Source organism: Taeniopygia guttata, chromosome 5 (genome assembly GCF_048771995.1).
Source record: "Taeniopygia guttata chromosome 5, bTaeGut7.mat, whole genome shotgun sequence".
In the NCBI taxonomy this organism is placed as follows: Eukaryota; Metazoa; Chordata; class Aves; order Passeriformes; family Estrildidae; genus Taeniopygia; species Taeniopygia guttata.
In genome coordinates, this window is record NC_133030.1 from 60,363,311 (window position 1) to 60,384,783 (window position 21,473).

The 21,473-nt window shown below is 37.5% G+C and overlaps 1 protein-coding gene across 13 annotated transcripts in view; it reads right to left on the reverse strand.

Moving 5' to 3' along the window:
• KIAA0586 (KIAA0586 ortholog) overlaps nucleotides 1–21,473 on the reverse strand; it is a 69,226-nt gene that overhangs the window by 39,127 nt on the left and 8,626 nt on the right. For all 13 annotated transcript variants that reach the window (XM_072930536.1, XM_030275196.4, XM_041716350.2 and 10 more), the window contains 13 exons: nucleotides 20,912–21,044; nucleotides 19,539–19,580; nucleotides 18,027–18,253; nucleotides 17,055–17,127; nucleotides 16,434–16,685; nucleotides 16,083–16,257; nucleotides 10,283–10,465; nucleotides 9,216–9,403; nucleotides 7,968–8,075; nucleotides 6,755–6,835; nucleotides 2,352–2,548; nucleotides 2,028–2,149; nucleotides 1,268–1,449 (listed from right to left, as the gene is read on the reverse strand). In XM_072930536.1, coding sequence (XP_072786637.1) covers nucleotides 1,268–1,449; nucleotides 2,028–2,149; nucleotides 2,352–2,548; nucleotides 6,755–6,835; nucleotides 7,968–8,075; nucleotides 9,216–9,403; nucleotides 10,283–10,465; nucleotides 16,083–16,257; nucleotides 16,434–16,685; nucleotides 17,055–17,127; nucleotides 18,027–18,253; nucleotides 19,539–19,580; nucleotides 20,912–21,044 — 1,963 coding nt within the window. The remainder of the gene's footprint in view (nucleotides 1–1,267; nucleotides 1,450–2,027; nucleotides 2,150–2,351; nucleotides 2,549–6,754; nucleotides 6,836–7,967; nucleotides 8,076–9,215; nucleotides 9,404–10,282; nucleotides 10,466–16,082; nucleotides 16,258–16,433; nucleotides 16,686–17,054; nucleotides 17,128–18,026; nucleotides 18,254–19,538; nucleotides 19,581–20,911; nucleotides 21,045–21,473) is intronic.

Below are 21,473 nucleotides of genomic sequence, written 5' to 3' on the forward strand. Positions count from 1 at the left end.
CATTGTGAACACCAATGAACTCAGTAACAGCTGAAATTCAGTTCTAGATAGGAAAATTCACAGTGGGAAGGGAGAAAACAAGAATGCATAAACTACATATTCAGGAACTTCTGCTATGAGCTGAGTAGAAATGGAAAAAGAAGAATTCAAAAACTTTGCTAGCTATCCTTTAACTTGTGCTATCATGCTACAAAATGTGGAAAGACTTTCAAAAACATAATTAGCTTCCTGGGATTCCAATAAAGGCAGGAGAGAATCACTACTACAGCTCAAGGCACTGAGGAAACCCCATCCTGGAGACCACACTATTATTAAAAATGTCAATTAGCATTTTTAGTGTGTTACCTGTGCTTGAAACCAAGCTAAACTGGAAAACATCAAAGTGCCGCCCAACAGCAAGAGTCAAAAAATGGATGATTACTTTTTTTAAGGCTAATCAAAAAAAGGCCAGAGATGAGAAAACTCATCTCTTTAAGTGCACAAACATATATAGCAAGGAAAACCCAACCACTTCAGCTAAAGGATATTTCAGTTTAAGCTGACAGAGAAAGAAAAGGGAGATCAGTAAACGTAGAAAGGACAACAGAAGAGGTTTCTGAGCATCAGAAGAATAAGCTGAGAGGAACATCAGGGCCTCCTCAATCTGTAATGGAGTGGAAAAGATGCTGGGGGGCTGAGGTTGAGCCCTCAGCAGTGAAACCTTTACTTTTGCCTATATCACCTCTTAGTCCCTTGCAGCAGGCAGGAGGAGATGTTTCAGGCTAACTGCACTGCAGCAGAACAGAATGACTGATCCCTCTTTCAACAAAGCCTTCCATAGCTGGATTTCCAAGCACAGCAATTTCCACAAGCATCCCAAAGACATTACACGACCCCAGATTGCAGCACAGTCATGTTGTTATCAAAGTAAGAGCCAGCTGTCATTTGATTATCAAAGGGAACACAGGAAATTATCTTGTATTACAGGAAGCTCTACTCATCAATTAAGCATTTATTCAAAACTACTGAAGTCAAAACTCAGAAAGAATTAATAGTCATTTTAACAGATATTAAAGAATGGCTGCAAGCCCATAAGACCAAAAATAATATTGTTCTCAGCTTCCATTCCTTATGAGGAAATTAATTTCTTCATCTCTCATTTGTTTGCAAGAAAGTAGAGTAACTTATTCCTGGTTGAAAATAAAATGAGCTTTCATTCAACAACATGAAATTAAGTACCAAGTCCATCAGAACTTCAGCAGAAAAGCCTGAATAAAACAGATCTTACCATCACTGAGGTTGTGCTGGGAGGAAGAGGATCAGGAACTGCTCTCTGAGCCCGGCTGTCTCCCAGCATGGTTGCAATGGTTTCACTGAGAGCTTCCTTCACAAAATGATTTATCATTTCTGAGTCCACAGGGACACCAGCATCGACAAAGAGCTGAAATCCTCCACCACCTGCAGCTTCAACTGAAAATGAAGGAATGTGAAGCACACAGCCAGGTCTCACTTCCTAAAATCCATGTACTGTACTGCAGCCACTCACTCTCTATGGAATTTTAAACATTCCTTTGCAAAAAGAGATTTTTTTTTTAACCTTCCAGATAAACAACAGTAGAGAAACAAATAAGGAACATTAAAAAAGGCAACAGAAAAGGGCAGTGACATCTCAGGAGAAATGCTTTTCTCTTCATTCTCACACATTCATGAGAAGTAATTTTTGATATATTTGTTTTAAAAAGGCAAACAAACATTACAGGCTCAGCAAAATGCCAAATGTGATTTAGGTGGCCAGTAACAGAAGGTAATTTGTACAGTGCTGTTATTCTAAGTCTTCTTTTTCTTTTTATTTTAGGTAGTTTCTTTCAATGGCCTTGTAACAGTGGCTCTGTCTCCACATAAATTCAGGTGTGCACTTCTGTATTTCACAGTTTCACTGGTTCAGGATTATCCACCTGTAGGCTGAGGCAACAGCCACCTACACAGCTTGTTAAAATTAGCCAAAATTTGACATAATCCATCTGCAGAGAACAATAATTCCTACTTACCAATGCCAGGGGTTACAGTCTCACTGTCTTCACTCTTTATGGAGCTGCTAATGCTGGGCATCCTTTCTGTCTGAGCTGGGCACATCTCACTGATAATTTTTGCCATTACTTCTTTTTCCACCCTGGCAGAATAAAACTCATTTAAGTATCAGCAAACACCAAGACACCTAAAAGCACACAAAAGAGCATTCTTGACATAAAATGCAAGGCAGGTCAAAGGAAAATGGATAAGGGAATGGAGGCGAGAAAAAAAGGGGAGGATAATTAGGGAATCATTCCTTCTTCCATGTATATTCTTTGCCACTTTGTTAAATTGCAACTCACCAATTTATCAACTCATTTTCTTTAGTTTCTCTCCTTTGAATCAGTTCATCCAAAATATCAGCAGGCTGCTGAGGAACAGAAGCCACTGGAGGAAACACAGGACCATTGTATTGTGGTGAGGCAACTTTAAACTGGCCATTAAGCTCCAGAAGAGGCTCAAGGATTTCTGGAATTTCATCCTTCTCCTCTTCCTGATCCTAATAAATAAGCAGTAAATTAAGTTATGGTACATTTCTGGAAGGCAATGTCATTGAGGTAGCTGTCAGGTTTTTGCTTTAAGAATAAAATCCACATTTGTGAATGTATGACAGCACACAAACCACATTCTCCCTCCTCAGTGTGTTGTAGTTGATTGATACAACTCTAAGCTTAGCAAATCATAAATCTGTAGAGGTATAAAGCCATAGGAACTGCTCAGTAAAACATGATTTGGCTCATATTTTCTGCCTGTGCAGCACAGGGCAGGGAGCCAGTGGCAATGCTAATACTTATAAAATTTACTTGTGACCTACATCAGGTTTCTTTAATGTCACCCCAGAAATGTTCCTCATCTAAAAAAAAAGTTTAGGAAAATTTCTACAGTTACTTGTTGGGTTACGGGTTTTTTTGTTTGTTTGGGTTGGGTTTTGGTTATTTTTCTTAAAATAAATCAAACTTGTTCTTTTAAGTCTCCAGTCTGAAAAGAGAAATTCACAAAAGTTAACGAGCATGTAGTCAATCAAAACTCTAATGAACTTGCCAGCACTGAAAACTAGACATTAATAGTTTACACATATGGCACACTTGTGTTTACACTGCCATTAACTTCAGCTGCTGAAAGGTAGAAGGTATTTCTGGGCAATAATTCAGACAACCCTCACAGACATCTTGATTTTAATGTTAAAGTTCTATTCCTAAAATTTCGAGAAGTGACTTGGTGAGTTAAAATATTTGGGTTTTCCCAAAGATGCCTCCCTCCTTTTCCCCTGGAGCACAAACACAGCATCAAGTCCCAAAAAAGCAGGCACTAAGCCAAAATATTGTAATGTTTCCTGATGAATGAGAACCTGCAACTCTCACTTCTAATATTAAAAACAAATGTCTCTAATAGTAATATGACTCTCTAAGAAGAAAATTTGGCATGCCAAATGAAAGAGATGAGGAGCTGAGCCCTGAATTACCAGTGACAAATATGTGATGGTGCATAGAAGTTCACTGTAAATCCCTATTTACTAAGATTAATCTCCAACACAGTGAAAGGAGAAAAAAAGTCTCCTTTTCCCTTATATAAATAAACTTACTTTCAACCCATAAAATATTTTTAAACAATGTTTTCACATTATCTATGAAAAAAAAAAAAAGAAAAAAGTGAAAAAGTGAAAAGAAAAAAGAAAAAAGTGAAAAGAGAAAGAATAGAGAAAGGGGGGAAAAAAAGTAACATTTCCCTGTATCCTTTCCCACCCCAGCATTAACACTTCTCCTCCCTTAACACATCTCAAAACTGCAGAGGCAGAGAGGTCCCTGAGGGGTATTACACAAAGAACTACTGAGTCTTTAAATAGTGATAATCTTCAAAGAAGGGAGAAAAGAATATGTGTATTTGGGTGACAAAAAGAGATTTTTAAACCATTCTAGGCACAGAAATGAGCAGAGAAATTGAAGTCAGAAGGCCCTGGGTGCCTTGCAAGCTGCTCAGCAGCTCGAGCTGTTGGGGTATGTGTATTGAGAACAAGAATTCATTCTGACAGCAAATGTAAAGATGTCTTTGTCCAGCATTTCATTATGTGTTTTCCTCTGCCTGCATTACTCTATAAATTTTCTTTGATGTTGCCTATTTAATACCTCTGAAAGCATGCAAAATACAAACATCTGGGTTAAATAAAGCAAGTGCATACAATATATCTTACATCTATTTAGTAACTCTGACAAACTTTTGCAGCTCTACTGCACTTCTAAAATATTTTATATTTTACAGCACACAAATCCATAACAATGCACAAAATCATATTCATTTGGGGGTGATATATTATCTCTGCTGAAATAAAAAAATAATGTAATAGTCAGTATTTAATTATACAGATTGAACTTGAACATATATCAGCTTATAGACCAATCTTGAATACTCTGCACTCAATTCTGCATTTTGCTTCCCTGGAGGCTGTTGAAAATACCTCTATCACAACCCCCAATCAAAATATGGCATAAATTAGAAAGTCTTTCAGATATGATTGGAATATTAATCACTGCACTTTTTTATAAAGTATCAAGCCAAAATTCTATTTCCCAAATTACATTCAGATAATTTTTTTTAAAAGTTTGAAATTATTAGATGTTATAGGTTAGTTTTGTTCCATTACCAAACGTGTACATTCAGAGTCTTATTAAAGACTCCTGAAACTTAAGCCATGAATTTCTTCTTGATGGATTTCTAAAGCAATTCTCAGGAGCGAGGTCAGGCTGCCTTGCAGGTGTCACCTGTGAGCTTCTGTCTGAAGAGAAGTGTAAAAATATCAATGTCCTGCCCAAGAGCATCAATGGAAAATGAGGGTTGAGGAAATTACATTTACATTTATAATACCTGAGCCCTGCAGGTTCCACATTTTGCTGTGGCATTCAAACTGGAAGCAAAAATTCTGAGAAAAAAAATCTCCTACCTCATAATTAAGGTATATTCAGAGAGAGCAAAAAATGCATTTAATCTGAAATCCCAGGGAGTTTGCTAAAGGAACTGCAGGATGTGGCTGCTTGTAAGAATTTGAGAGCAGACTCAATAAATCTGAGAGTCAGTTGTGTGAGCTGAGCAAGCTTCTCACTCTGAAATAAATCCCAGAATGGTTTGGGTGGGAAAGGACCTCAAAGACCATTTTGTCCCAGACCCCTGCCACAGGCAGGGACACTTCCAGCAGACCAGGCTGCCCCAAGCCCTGTCCAGCCTGGCCTAGGATACTGCCAGAAAAAACAAACACAGAAAAACATAACACAAACAAACAAAGAAAGGAAGATATTTCACACAAATACTTACCTTCCTCAGTTCTAACAGAATTAAGCTTTCATAATAAAAGGGGAGTGGGGAGAAGACAACAAAAGCTATTTTTTTCTATAGCATTTTATGCACATACTTTAATGCATCTGAAGACTCTTTAATAACAATAACTTTGCTTTCTTTTGATGTCGTAAATACCCCTGCCACTCCAGAGATTGATTTTATGCTTCCCCATTGTGTTTGCCTTGCACATTTTTAAGAACATTGTCTGTGTGGTCATAGGCCAGACATATGTTTCACTTGGAACATTTTTGGTATTGTGGTTAAAATACATCCCATTGCCAAAAGTAAAAGATAAAAGCAATCCAGGAAAAGAAAAAAGAAAAGATGAGTAACTGTTATTCAAATAATAAAAATGTAACATTGCAGCATTTTTTGATAGTTCCTAAAATGATTTCTTTAAAGCCTTTTCCTCGTGCCAACAGAAGAACAGTGTCTACAGAGATTTAACTCCTCCCCTCCAGTAACACAAGGTAATTTTGAAACTATAAATGAATAAAGCATTTACACACTTTTGATAGACAAACCATCAAATTAGGGCTGTTTTAACAGACTGATGATGTTAGATATATTTTTAAAATTAGTTAATCATTTATCTGTAAGCACTAGGGCTAATATCTGATGTACACTCTAATCCTGGGATCAGGAATACATAGAAGAAGTAAAAAGAATACATTTTTGGGTAGATTTTGATTACACATAATTAGTTTTGCTCAGTAAAGTGAAATACAGGCTGGTTCACCAACCTTGTGTTTCTCAGGACCCCCCAGACAAGAGATCAGCTAACCAAAGAAAGGATTTGCTACCTAAAAAAATGAAACTGTGAAAGAGGATCTCAAATAAACCTGTGTTACCATAAACCAGAAACAACAACACTGTCAAGAATTTCTTATTAAGATCTAATTCTAACCCTGCCCTCTATCAGTTTGAAGCCATTCCTCCTTGTCCTGTCACTCCAGGCCCGTGTCCAAAGTCCCTTTCAGTCCCTTTAGGCACTGGAAGGTGCTCCAAGGTCTCCTCAGAACCTTCTCTTCTCCAGGATGAAGAACCCCAGCTCTCTCAGCTTATCACTAAATTCACTACATGCAGAGTTTTAAATTGTAAAGTCCAAGTGCTGATTTTAGAGAAATACTTGTATTTCTAGCGGATTCTAACATATCCAAATAAAAGCTAATTTTTCAAAAGCTTCTGTACTCACCAACACACAGTAATTTCTAATATAATCTATAACACTGTAAACAGTTCAGTATTGCTCACAAAGTGCATTTTTAAAGCTGCTAGGAAAGCAGAATAATTTCTTTACACTGTGTTTCCAATTTTGACAGAGTAACATAAAAATCATTAAAAGGAAAAGACACCTTTGCAAGGGATTAGGGATTACCTGTGTGACATCAGTAACATCAATGAAGTTAGCTCCTGGGAGCTTTGTGTCTTCCTCTTCACTGTGTATTTCTTCTGGAGCCTTACAAAGACAGATTGCAGTTGTTAGGTATTTCATCTTGGGAGGGTGGAAATGCATTAACAGGAAAACTTAATTACAAGAATCAATTAAGTAACACATTCCACTATCCCAGGGTGCTCCAAGCCCTGTCCAGCCTGGCCTGGGACACTTCCAGGGATGGAGCAGCCACAGCTCCTGTGGGCAGCCTGTGCCAGGGCCTCAGCAGCCTCACAATCCAAGATTTCTTCCTGATATCCAATCTGAACCTACTCTCTGTCAGTTTGAAGCCATTCTCCCTTGTCTTTACTCCTGTAAATAGTCTCTCTCTTTCTTGTAGGGTCCCTTCAGGTACTGGAAAGCTGCAATGAGGTCACCCCAAAGCCTTCTCTTCTCCAGGCTCAACAATCCCAATTCTCCCAGCCTTTCCTCATAGGAGAGGAGCTCCATCTCTCTAATCAACTTGCTGGGATGAAGTAATAGAATTTTAAATACAAATCACTGTTTTTGTCCACAATCTCTGTCTGACTCGTGAATACCATCACAGGACTCTGGAGGACCTAACTCCTGAAGTGAGGAAAATGGAATGTACAATACCCACACAAAAATAATCACTGCCTCACCAAGCCTTCACACATTGTCCTGATCACTCAGCACACAGCAGTTACCCTTAGAGCTGCACAAAAACCATCCCTGCTGCTCACATCAAGATTAAAAACACTTCTGAAAAGTTGTAGGGAAAGAGAATTGAGTGGCCACTGCAACACCACAGGCTCCTGGGGCTCAGTGCCCACACCACTGACCACTCCAGAAGAGCCAAGCAGCAGAGGGAGGGATGAGGAACATCCTCAGAGCAGTGAAGCCAGTGAAAACAAGACAGGCATGGGCCAACAGGGATTATAATTCTTTACAAGATACATGAACACTGTTTTTCTTACACATTTTACCATGGTGATCATTTAATCTTGGCAGAAGGCATCTTTCTACAATTTTTCATTTTCTTAAACAAATACCTTGTACTATAAATTCTTTAGAATAATTACTCTTTTTTTCTAGAACTGTCTCATTTCTCTAACTAAAGAAAGACAATGAGAATTTTGCAGCAATTTAACGTATTTTCCTTTTGAGTAAGTTTGAATTCCCAGACAATCAGTACCTGTATTACAGCATTGACAAGAGGAAGCAGAGGCTCAGAGCCCGGAGGAACAAGACTTACACTCCCACTGGCACTTGAAACACTGTCAATATCAACATTTGGTAATACCTAGGACAGAAAAAAAAAGCATCAATAGAAAAATCTACATATTAGCTTACCTATTATCATTGAACTTTTTAGATTTTTTTCTTCCACATGCTTCTGAGCCACTAAAATTCAGTGCTCTCCTTTTCTCATGCCTGTATCTGATATCAGTATTGGTTCTGAAAATTAAATTACTGTAATGTCAAAAACTAACGTGAGAAATAGTCACCTCTTCTCTTTCAGTAGCTGATTTCTCCTGTTCTCTAATTCCCTGACACTGTCTTGCATGGAACAGAAGGTGAGTATATTTGTACTAATTACCTAAAATAGTCAGAGCAGAGGTGTGTTGGACCTGCAAGTAGTTTAGAAAATTACAATATAGTTTGTAATCAAGGCACGTCCATTACAGCATTAAAATGTGTTGTATTTCTGTTAAGAACAAAGATTTCAATGCTTCATTCCTTTGGGAAAAGAAAAATCACCTTAAATATTTAAGAACTGGATGAAATAACAGCAAAATGTCAGTGGGTGGAATGAAGTGACACAGCAAGGGAGCAAAGCACAGCACACCCTACCTGTGTTTAACTCTGAGTTCCATGAATCATTTGTGTCTGAAAGGTGTGGGGGGAGTGGGTGCAGTCTCAACAAATGGAATCCAAAACAAGGAACATGTAAGAAACATTCACTTCCTTGACAATAGACTCATGTAAAAATGAAAACAACAAACCCCATCCCACAAGGTAAGGACTGCAAGGGTTGATTAATCAGGAGTGAAACCCTTGGGTTGACAATCATGCTTGAAACAGAAATCTTAAAGGCCAAAGCAATCATCCAAGAAAACTGACATTTATATTTATACTTCTTTTATACCAAGTTTGTTCTGGCTCAAAAATCTCATTAAAAAAAAAAAGAAAATGTAACATAAATTTTACAAATGCCCTGCATAGGTGACTTAGACTCTATTTTCTAACAAAGATAATACTTAAAATACAAATAAATATATTACTATAGCATGAGAACTGCTTGGCCCTTCCACTCCATATTTTTCTAATTCCTATTGAAAACCATCTACTCATGTCCAAGTCTGTTACTGATGGATCAGGCTGCCTGTAGTTAGCACTCATTAAAATAAACAAACAAACCATCATCACTCTTGACATGTACCTGTACAGAGAGCTGAGGTGGGTCCTTTTTCTCTGATCTCATCTCTATCACAGCTATATTTGGTTTTTTTACCTCGACTGGAGGCTTAGGTGGCACTTGAGGAAGAGAAGTTGTAACTGTGATAGGGTGTGGTTTATCTATGATTACTCCTGCAGTCTGCAGTGATGTGTTGCTGCTTTGGGTTTGACCTAAAGACAGTTAAAAAACAATTAAAACTTCATATATCCATCTCCAAAGGCAGTGAATTAATAAATTAATTAAAATTATATTCTGTGTGTTTTGAGATTCTGTGTGCAATTACAGACCAATTAAAAAGCCCCCTATGAACATTAGCTAAACTACAGTAATTCACCCAGCTAATGTTAAGCTTTCCCAGTAGAAACTGTCAACTCAACACTACCCTTTTTAAAAATTATTCACTTTTCTTGACTCTGGTGACATCTACTGCTGAAAACAAGAATTGTGCTTGCCATTCAAAAACTACAGACCATCACACCCCAAGTACACTTAGTGTAACAACCCACAAATTTTTGTCTGAGACAGCCTTTTAAAAAAATAATTACCCTATTTCAATGCCTATATAATATTAACCCTTCTCAAAACAAGCCCTATATAAAGGTTCTATTGAAAATGCAAAACTCCAGAAGTCATGACAAGGAATTTACTGTGCTTGGCACAGTCCTACTGAAACTGTTGGGCTGAAGTCATTGCAAATGTTGAATCCAAGGGGGAGAGATTCAGTTCCTGAATACCAAACTGAAAGAACATGAAGCCTAAAACCAAAATGAAGCAAAACAGGTACAGCTAAGCAAGTAATTGCTCTGTCAGGGTGTCACCAGACATCCAGCATGAAGAATGAGGAAAACCAGAACATTTTCAACCAATCCCTCAGATTTCCTATGAGAAGGGTAGGTGCAAACCTCATGGAATGATTTGGGTGAGAAGAAACCTCAGAGATCACCTAATCCCAACCCCCAAACCATTGATTTAAGAAGATAAAAGTTGTATTTCCATGAAATAGCAGCAGTTAACCTGCACACAATCTGCTCCAGGTTATTTGCTCCTACCTAGTGGAACAGCCATGGGAATGAGATGACCTTCCAGAGGACCAGAGGCAGCAGGGATGTCCTGGCTGGGGCTGAAGAGGTACTGGCTCTGCTGGGCATACACAGGATTCTTCTTCCTGGGGCTGCTGATGACTTGCTGTGTGTGAGAGCAGGTCTGGGTCCTTGCTGACTTCACCTTTGTGCCTGAAACAAGAGCACACAAGCTGGAAAGGTCACAAAGCATGCACAAACCCAGTGACAACACTCTACTGAGCCAAGCCTTCCTACTGAATCCACTGCAAATTTTTGCTGTGGGATGGAGGGAATGAGGAAGGGAGTCCCAAAGGGCAGAACCCAAAAGATGTCTCAGTATTGGCAGCAATGAAGGAGTTAAAAATACAATTTTTTTTAGTTGAATCTAGCAGATAAGGGCAGAGAAACATGAAAAGGACAAAAGGACAGCAGTAAGTTGGAACAAAATGTGTGATTTAGCAGCTAAGAAGAAATCCATGATTTAAGTTTGAAATTTGGAACTGAATGTGTGATTTAGCAGCTAAGAAGAAATCCAGGATTCAGGTTTGAAATGCAGCCACAAAACTGACAGGTACTCAGAGGAACAGGTATAATCTGTAAATTCCTGCTTTAACAACTCAGTGCTACTGCAAAATCAAGCCATAGCTAAAACCCAAAAGTCCTGACTTCCATCACGATTTTTTGGCCCAGCTTTTCAAGTGTACTGTAAATAACCAGGCAGAAGTAATTTATATGTAAAAATGTCTTAAGCAAACAGCAGAGGAGAGCATTTATTGCAAAGTGCATTTCTCACCATACAGTCATGCAAGGTCTTACTCTGCTTACAGCAAACAGTGAATATTATCAGAGAAATGATTAACTTTAATATAAATGAATAAAACTGCCTGAAAATTCCCCCAAAAAAAGGTGTCAACAATTGTCAACCATGCAGAAGTGCTTCTACTGTTATTTTGTAGGTGTTAGTAATGAATTTGGAAAGAAACATGCTGATAACTAACTCCATGCCTTTATAACAGCCAAAAAAATGTCATTTTACTCCTCTGTTGTTTCTAATAATCACCTCCCTGTACCTGCAGCCAGTCAACATGTGGCAACAAGCACTTCTTAGCTCTGTTCACATTTAAGAGCCTCCTAATTAATTGAAGAATGAAAGTCAATGATTATAAAACATAGGGAAAATAAAGATTGATAACGTGACTTTTGTTAGATGCAGACAAGCAGAAAAAGTGGTATTTTTGTACAGACAAATTATGGTTGTAGGCCTGGAAACAAGAGCAAGTCATAACTCCTCAGTGAGAAAACACAGGCCAGAGAGAAGCATCTCTAGAAAAGGGTTTATGGTTGTGTTGGGTAAAGAATGGAATGAGAAATCACAACACAATGCCCTGGTCAACAGGATAAATGTAACCCCCAGATGTCTCAGCAGAATGTCTGAGATGGAGCAGGAGAAGACTTCTACAGATGATAACACTGCATTCAGCACTAATTCTGTATCTCTGCAAATATTAAAATAAATTAGACATTAATAGGCACTCTTCATTTTTTAAGGAAAAGTCACCTGGAAAATGAAGTAGCTGTAAACTGAAGCCAAAACCTCACTAAAAATCAGATAATAAATCTGAAGTGTCCTGTTTGCTTTTGAAGCACAAAGTATTTTGCCATGGGAAGAAGCAGAATTTCTTCTGTCTTTAAATGATGAGCTTGTGACTTTCTGCAAAGCACAGGTTAGCCAAAAAAACTGTTCTGCAGTCAGACAAACTACTGGCCTCTGTAACATAAATAGATACAGTTCAGAGGCTTGTGATTTAGAAGAGGTCATACTACATGATCTAACAGTCCCCCTTGGCCTTGAACTTTTGAGTAAAAGCAGAAATTGGCAGCGTATCTGTAATGCTGCCAACTTGTAAAAACAAGGTTTTCACAGTGAGAATGATTAAGTACTGTATACACACAGCACCTCATTTTAATTGCTTGCAACTTTTCATTTTTCTCTGCAAAGTTTATTTGCACTGGGCAGAAACTAGACATTTAATTAAATCTAGCTTTAGAAAAACAGTGTTTTACATGTATTTATCAGTTCATATTATGCAAGAAAATAATTCCAGCTTTTTTTTTAGAAATGATCTCTTACTCATAAAAGTGCTAGTTGAATTTTTTTCCTAACTTCCCATAAGAAACTAAGCATTAGTCACCATAGTTTATTTGCAAAGAAAATGGTTGAGAGTTATAAAATGACTGAAAAGAGACTCTCCAGATGGCCATTTCAGTCTTAAATAAACATCCTTATTCTAACACTAATTTAAAACAAGCTCAGTGGACTGCTCTAACAAAATAGAGTCATTTAACAAGTCTGGATTTTTCAGCCAATCAAACCCAAGGCCAAAGACTGACAATAATTTTGAAGCCTTTATCACCTGGTACATCAAGGCCAGGAAGGGAATCCGTGAAGGGAAGAACTCACCATGCCTAAGGTGAAAGAGATTTGTTGATTTCCTCCTTTGTTTTTTTAAAAACCTGGTGCTTTGAAGTGCTCATTCAACCTTGGTGCATTTTATTTACACTCCTCCTGTAGAGGAGCACAGAACTGTTTCTGATTTTATTATTTATACTTTGCTTTGCCATAACAGCTTCTTCCTGAAGAGCAGCCCCCAAAATGATGGAACTGGTTTGTCTTTGTGACACCCACGTGAAACACCACGGATTATTTTTCCATTTTATTGGCAAGGTAAGGAAAGGCCAAAAATGAAGCAGTTTGACCAACAGTCTTACCAAAAGGCAAAGATAAATAATGCCAGTATCAAACAAACCTCAGTCTCAGTTAAAATCAGAAAGCTTGGGAGTAGAACACACTCACTGGAGTGCTGCTCCTTTACACAATGTGCAAAAAATTCAATTTTTCCCTCAGATAAGAACACAAGGAGGCATCTTATTTTATTTACTGCCAGCATAGAGACAAAACCATAACTTCCATAACTCCAGCCTGATATTAAATAGAGGAACAAATTTTATGGTGGCTTTACTGTTGCAAACACATGTTTTTTTTTCCTGCAGCATGACTTCATGGCTTGGAAGGGAAGCACTAGGGGAAAAGGCTATCCAGAGCTCACTCTGTTTGCCAACAAAGAGCTTTGAAGCTGCTTGGCACAGGCAGGAGTTCTGCAAGATTGAAGGCAGCATTGATCCAGTGCAGTTTTCCCTTTCATTTCTATTTGCCCCCAACAGAAAAAAGCTGAAGCACAGGAGCAGCTCGTTCCAGCTGCACAGAAGCTGCACCTTTCCATGTCACTGAATTTCAGCTGGTGGTTTCAAATGATCAAATGGCCTATTTGTTGTAATTAGACTGGGGAGGGGGGCACTCTTTCTGCCACTTTACAAAATATTGTTTCTGGAATGATGGAATTGGCCTTCCTGGAAAGGTTATGACCTTCTGTAAAGGACAAGAGGCCAATAAATACAGAAGAAAATTCATTTAGGACTCAGCAAAAGCAGAACTGCTGATTAAATATTTTTAAAGAAGTGTCTGTTCTCAATCCAAATTTTAGTGGTCACTGTTATTACTACCCTAAGTGCTTACTAGCACACATTTCACCCAAAAAGATCTATACAGAATAAATTAAATTATGGTTTCACAGCACAGCCAATAGTCAAAACCAGTGTTATATCATGCCTCAAGTGAGTATACCAGAGGATACACTATTTTTCACCACAGCAAAGTCATCCAAGAGAGGGCAAACAAAATACCTAAGTCACAAGGCTGGCAGTTTTCATGTGACCTTTTAAAAAAATGGTGAGTTTTGAAAAGTTTTCTAAGTTTTTGCCAGTGCTATAACCCACATTTTACAGGAGGGTGTTGAGAATTGGGAATAATTTCTACCAATAGCACTTTCTCTTCAGAGATCACAACTGGGCTCCAGAGCACAGGTAAGGAAAGTGCCATAAAGACCAGCTCCGGCCAAACAAGAGATTCTGGTACTATTTTGAGGACTTGCCACTGTGGATGTACATCTTAACCACAGAATCACAGGAGGGTTTGGGTTGGAAGGAACATTCAGGATCAAGCAGTTCCGACCTCCTGCCATGGGCAAGGACACCTTCCACTAGACCATTATTATTTTAGTAATATTAAAATAAATAAATAAATAAAAACATAATTATAATTTTGTTTTAAAATATCCAGCCTCAAATAACAACAACAACAATAATAATGATGATGATCATGATGATGATGTTTTAAAATCCCCAGCCTCAAACCTCAGCATTGCCTGTCTTCAGAAACACAGATATGTTTTACACCACCGACTGCAATGACCTAAAAACATGATTTCATCAAGTGACTGGCTGCCTTCTGATGTTAATCTCTCATATTTCACACAGAATGTAATGTTTTGACAGCTGTAATAAAAACCCAGGCAGCATTTTTAAACATGGCATTTAAGACTGCATCAAGTATATTTTCCCTGCATGGGTAACAACAGCCTAAGTGCAAGAAGCATGGAGGGAGCCAGTTAATATTTTTCCATGGGTGCACATCCTATTAACTCCATTGTGCCCACCACCACCTTAACCACCTCTTCCTCTTAAGCCTCTCTCCCATCTCCACACTTTCCCTTCATCATTATCTTTTTTCATGTCATTTCTCCCTAGTAAAATGATCCACACTGTTTTTTAATACCAGTTAAAGATTATTCTTAGTTTTTGCATCAAGAATCAGTTAAGTTTTGAAAAGGTAATTGAGAACTAAAACAGATCCAATTAAAACATTACTAACTCTAGATGAAGTTTATCTACACTGACCTATGTCAGATATCATCTAGTCTCCCTTTGTAATTATTCCTACACTTTTTTATTAGTTAGAAAATTAGGAGCCTCTTATCCTAACACTTTGCCAACAAAACTAAGGAATAGAAGTCATTATTAATCAACTAATAACTGTTATCAGTTAAATAACCTTAACAAGCTATCACAGAAAGGATTTCTACTCTGAAATCTTCTACTCTGAGAAAGAAAGGATTCTTTTCTCTTAGAGAAAAGGATTTTCTCTAACTGGATGGAGAAAAAGGAATTACTTGCACTTAGCAACGTTAAACAATTATTCTGATTACATCTTTCAATATTTTCATCTTCATGCCCATATATTTAATTTTTCATATTTCAATTGATTCATTTGAAACAAGAAACTAAATATCAGACTTCCTTCTGTTTTCAAGTCTCAGTACATTTCTGAACTCTGAATGAGTTAAATATTTAAATGAAAAATCACTGGATAAACTTGACACAAAAACACATCTCCCAGTGACCTTTATAAAAAACTAAGTTCATTTTCCAACACACTCACTTATGATTAATTTTAGCAATTCAGCTCATTAAATCTTGGACAGCAATAAATACATACTAATACATTCATCATATTTAGAAATAAGTGTTTATTTGACAATCTAAAATAAGTGAGAGACACATTAAGCAAAGCTGAACAACTTTTGGTATTTTTTAGTTTTGAAAAGAGGATCTTAAATAAACTATTTCAAATGGACAGGACCTACAACAACCATCTAGTCCAACTGCCTGACCACTTCAGGGCTGAACAAAAATTAAATTAAAGGCATTTTCCAAATGCCTCTTAAGCCCTGACCAACCTGAGGCAGTGACCACCTCTCTGAAAAGCCACTGCAGTTGCTTAAGCTTTATATTGAAAAGCAGATGAACTAAAATGAACAGATTCATTTTCACAAGGAATTCCTGGTAAAAAAACTGGGAAGGAACAGCTTATTCCCATCAAAGAATCACTTACCTCTAACAGTCTCTATCAGCTTGGGTCTGGCTGGTTTAGGTTTGGGAGAGGGAGAGTTAAATCTCAGGTAAGGTCCTTTTTTAAGCATGCTCCGGTGGCCCTGGTAAATTGGTTTTCCATAAACTTGAGACAGATAATCTTCATATTGGGTCAGTGTAGTTCCACCTACAGCTCCCTGATGGACACCAAAAAGGAAAAAAAAAAAGTAGTTTACAATCCTTCATTTATGTAAATTGGAGCAGGACAAAGCTATCAGTTTCATTTTGAATTACTACACCTGCACACACCATTTTTCATGTCCATACTGAACAGTTTTTTCCCAGAAAATAAACCAACTACTTGGAAACTCACATCTGCCCTTCTTTCTTTGATCTTCACATTTTCAGAAAAGTAAGTTCTAAACTTCTGTTTCCTTGTGTTATCTTCCACTTCCTTCTGCAATGGCTTAGCTGCAGGTAAAAGCTTTTTTGTCAAGCACCCTTGGTTGTTTTGAGTTTTCTCTTTAGTTTCTTTCTTGGTCTTCACAGCCCTGAAGTTTTGGGCTCTCTTGGTACATTTTTGATCATGTTTCCCTCGTTCTGAATAATTTCTTGCCATTTCAGCCTAAACAGAAAACATAAATGTAATGAATAAATGGAGATTTTTGTCTTCAATGTTATCAGCAATGCATGGGTAACTTTGAAGCTCTGAGAAAGGGCCTGTTTTTCATGTTAGCCAGCAAGTGAGACCAGGGGTTTTCATTACATAACTACAGTTTTAAAACAGAGGTAAATATTTTAATTTATTTATTTATCCATTATTATTTTTTATTTGTTATATTTATTTTACTATAGCTTACTGCATGCTAGCAATAATAGGCAGCTTTCTCATGTTTTCAGGAGCTGAGTAAATCACTTTACTGTGGACATGAAAGAACAAGGTCAAGGTGGAAAAACCCAACACAAAAATCTGAACTTATTTTTCCAGCCCTACCTGGATTTCCTCACTGATTTCCTTGATCCTCTCATCCACAGTCCTTCGGATACGAATCTCTTCCAGGACATCTCTGAAACAGAAAAAAAGAACCATTTTAGGTCAATGCTTCTCAAATTGCACAGATTTGTTCCTGGGAAAGTAGTGACCTTTAAATGCTCTAAAAACAGAAGCCCAGAACACAGACAGTGAGATTCTGCACCTCTGCACTCCCCAAAATGCACCAAACAAAGCTCATCGAGAGTCCCAACCCCAAATCTGCTCCTGCATGGTGCCACCTGCAAACCCCACTCCCTGCTGGTAAATCCTGACAGCATTACAAATATTTTAGGAATAAGAGGCAGCCATGTGTCACTTCCTACTTTGATCACAACTGAAAAAACAAGAAAACAAAAATATTCCAACTTAACAAAAGAGCCGATGACAAATTATTACATCCTCTAAAATATAATGAAGGCAGGTAACATGCCTCAAAAAAAAAAACCCTTATGCATACAGAATAGCTACCTTCCTCAGGAAAATGCAAATTTATATTGTATTTTTTAATATAGAAAATTTCCATTATGATTCAAGCAGGAGTATCTAACACAACTAACAAAGCAAAAGTTCAACAGCCAAAGATCTGTTGCAAGATGATTAAATTCTGTACATTTACAGGCTTATTAAGCCTCTTCTGCTCTGAATAATTAAATTAGGGTTCAATTTTCTTTTAAATGCGTGTTGGTATGGAAACAGTTAAACGCCCTGGCAGCAGAGCAGTTTGTCCAGCTGTTAAAACCTAAGAAATCAGATTTAGGCACCTGACAAAAATCAGTTCATACCATGAGGGTCGAAAAAATCTGAATTTCAAGAATCAGACAACGATTGCTAGCAAGAGTCAATAAATCCTTTTTTGCAGGGAAGAACACAAGTTCTTCAATGCCCAGATTTGGAAACATCAATCTCACAAAGCACTGAATTGTAGACTCTGACCTGTCTGTAGTCAAGGAGTTACTGAAAGCATACATGGCATCTCCATCTTTTGCATGACTAACAGCTTCCAGATTCTCCTCAAGGACTTTTTTATTGTTTTGCACTCCTCTCAAAATCCTTTCAGCATCTGTCAGTATAGACCTTGGCACTTGGATATTTTGAAGGATGGATGGTTTGCTGACTAGATGATGTTCAGGAGGATCAGGTGCAACAGGAGGATTTTTTGCCTAAAATTGAAAGAGAACCTCTAGCTTTTAATCAGAGATTGTAATTTCCTATTAATCTATGCCATCATATGAAATACTGCCCATGTGCACTATCAGCAACTTAATTACTCAAGAATATTCATTATGCTGCAAATATATTTAGAGAAGTGAAAGACATCCAAAAGATCTCAAATGGAAAATGATGTGAAGTATGAGAGGCAATGCTAATGAGGCTAATAAGCATGTGAAAAGATGGCAATTAGAGACATGAAGTATCACAAGCAAATCTCTCCATGTAACAGTAATTAAATATAATTAAGAGCCTAATAAAAGCCCAAGTCCTCTAAATATATGCACTTGTTTGGCATCTATCTACCCCAAGAAACACCAAGCATAACTTATAAGTTTTAACACGATAAATCCCTCAGCAGCCCCTTGATCCTTTTTTACTCATTTTCACTTTTCAGAAGGAACAATGAAACCTCTCACTTTGCAGAACCCTTTTACAGAGATAAAAATCGAGCATAAATTAGCTGCTAAGTACAAAAGAAAGGGACACAAACACAGGAAACAAGTTCTTACATTCATTCTCACACTCCTGAGAAAAAACCCAGAGGCCCATGAAAACTTCATCAAACAGTAAAAAAATTCAAAGTGATAAATGTACATTAAAAAAAAAAAAAAAAACAACAAAAAACACCTCAAACCAAAACCAAAATGCCCAGACGTGAGTAGACTCTGAAAACATCAACTGAAAGAACAGGAAAAAAAATCTCACAGATCACAACTTAGTTTTGGCTTTAAGGTTACTTTTTTGTCAAATCATAATTAAACAAAAGTTTATGTTCAAGGCAATATACCAAGTTATTTATCAATTTTATATAGGCTTTCATTCTAAAATGAAACTTTTTGACAAATACTAACTCAGTAAGACAGGTAAAATCTGTGAGAAAAGGTAAGAAACACAGATATATAATTGATTGCAAAATGGTGTGGACTTGCTAGTGAGACCCAGATCATGAAATGGTACCTGGATCTGTTAAATATGTAAAAAATGCTGGTAGCAGCAGCCCACACTGTGCCAATCTGACACAGCAGCTTCCTGCCTGACATTATCTCCTGCAGGGATTTCCTAGGACATAACCAGACAGGAGTAATGTGATCTCTCCAAGAGCAATCCTTTAACAAACAAGGCAGGCCCTGAGATTTCATTGCAAACACACCCAGAACAGCTTCAGCATTTGAGTATTTTATAGAAAGCTCAAAACCCCACAAAAGAAACACACATAAAAAAATCAAGGTATACCTTAATAAGATCATTCATGTCAGATTTCCATGTAGTTGCTTCCTAAAAAGACAGAAGAAGAGCTGTTGAAACTTTAAGGTAAAATGCATAGGAGATATTGGATCAGTTCCTCTGGCCACAATGAATTCCTTGGGTTAGAGCACCACCTTCTGTCTCAGCTCATTCACACCTTTGCTTTATTACAGAGCTGGTTTATAATTTACCCAAAAATGTATCATTATCTTACTTTCAAACCTCTCAGTGATGAGGAGTCAGTAGCTAAGTGTTTAATTGACCCAACTCTCCATTTGTTAGGTCATCACATCTCTGTCTTTCTGCTGGCCTTTTTCATAAGAGACATTTCAAATACTTTCTGTAACTGTGTCTCCCATTCCTTATCCCATCTCATCTTGCTCTGTTGCCTGTACTAAGGTATGTGACTTATTTAAGTTTTTAGCAGTAGTGGTAAGAAAATATTTGCAACCTTAGTGGGGCACAAGGAACCTGTTCCATTCCTAGTAAGAATAGTTAAATGTAAAATCCACAAAGTGTTATAAAATCTATAAAAAATACATCAGCTATGCTATATGACAGATGAGGCTGACTTTTCTACAGATATAGCAACAAAAAAACAGACAGGTAATACAAAATGTTTTTTTAGGGAAATATGCAAGTTGAAACTTCCAACCACAGAAATGAACCAGCAGAATCAAAGCCAATTCACAGAGGTGAATTTTCAAGCTTTTCTCCTTTCTCACTGTATATATTGACAAGGACAGAAAGGACCACAGCACACAGGTGGAGCCAGGAATGGCACCAGGGTAATACATAAAAGCCTCACTTGTCACAAGCTCAGAAGCAGATCTTGCACCCTCAAAGGAACAAAATCAGTAGCACAAGAAACAGCACAAGGATTCTGTGCCAGGCACTTCCTTGGAAACAGCACTCAATACAAAAAAAAAGTGGCAAAATGAGAAAGGAAATGCTTAAATCAGCCCTAAAGCTGACTGGAGATAAATGGAACATTTTTTTTTTTCCCAAATGGGAAAATTACATCAGCTCTGTAGTTCTGCAGAGAACAGGGACTGAAAATACCCAAAACCTTAAAACAAACACTTTTTTTTTTTTCCTCTTTCTGTCCTTCCCTGTCTCTCACCTATTTTATGTCTGGGACAATGGCAGTCAGAGACCATTGCACACCCAGAGCTTTATTCAGACTCCAAACTCTTCCACACACTGAGACTCCAATATTTCAATTAATTGTAAACAGATGTGGATAATTTTACAGGTATAGAAGCAAGAGCAACACTATTAATATCAGACCTGTACGTTTTTCTCCACATTTTTATTCCCCTTCTTCAAACCCCACCTCATTGTGATTAAACCAACTTTACCTGCAGAATGTTGTGCATTTCTCTTCTCAACTTGCCAAGATCTTGAAGTAAATGATCTGCTTTTTGCACTGTTTTCTCAATTGAACTGTAGCTCTCAAAAGAAGAAATTGCATCTGGAGGCAAAGCTTTGTGTCTGAGGGGAGAAACACTCCTGGTTACACCTCTCGTGGCTCCTGAGGCGTCCCAAGAAAGGATTCAACTGTGAAACCAAGCAGGAATTTACAGTGCAAGTACCAAAGCTTTAGATAAGCTGGAACTTGCTTTGGCATCTGAAGTAATAGAGAGATTATTGGGTTTTCTGTGTTTACCACTTAACACCTTCAGCCCAATCCTTTTTATTTTCAATAGTGAAATTACATCTAATAGAGCAACATTTAAACTCTGGATATCTTTCCATTTGAAGCAATTAAGATCTTTCTGCAGACTGTTCTAAATTAGACAGCATATATGAGAAGTTTCTCACTGTATTAATGAAATTTTAACTTTAAATTATTGCCTGGGGAAAATATGCTTCAGAGTGCATGGCTAAGAACATTTTTTCACCCATTTTAAATCTTAGGAA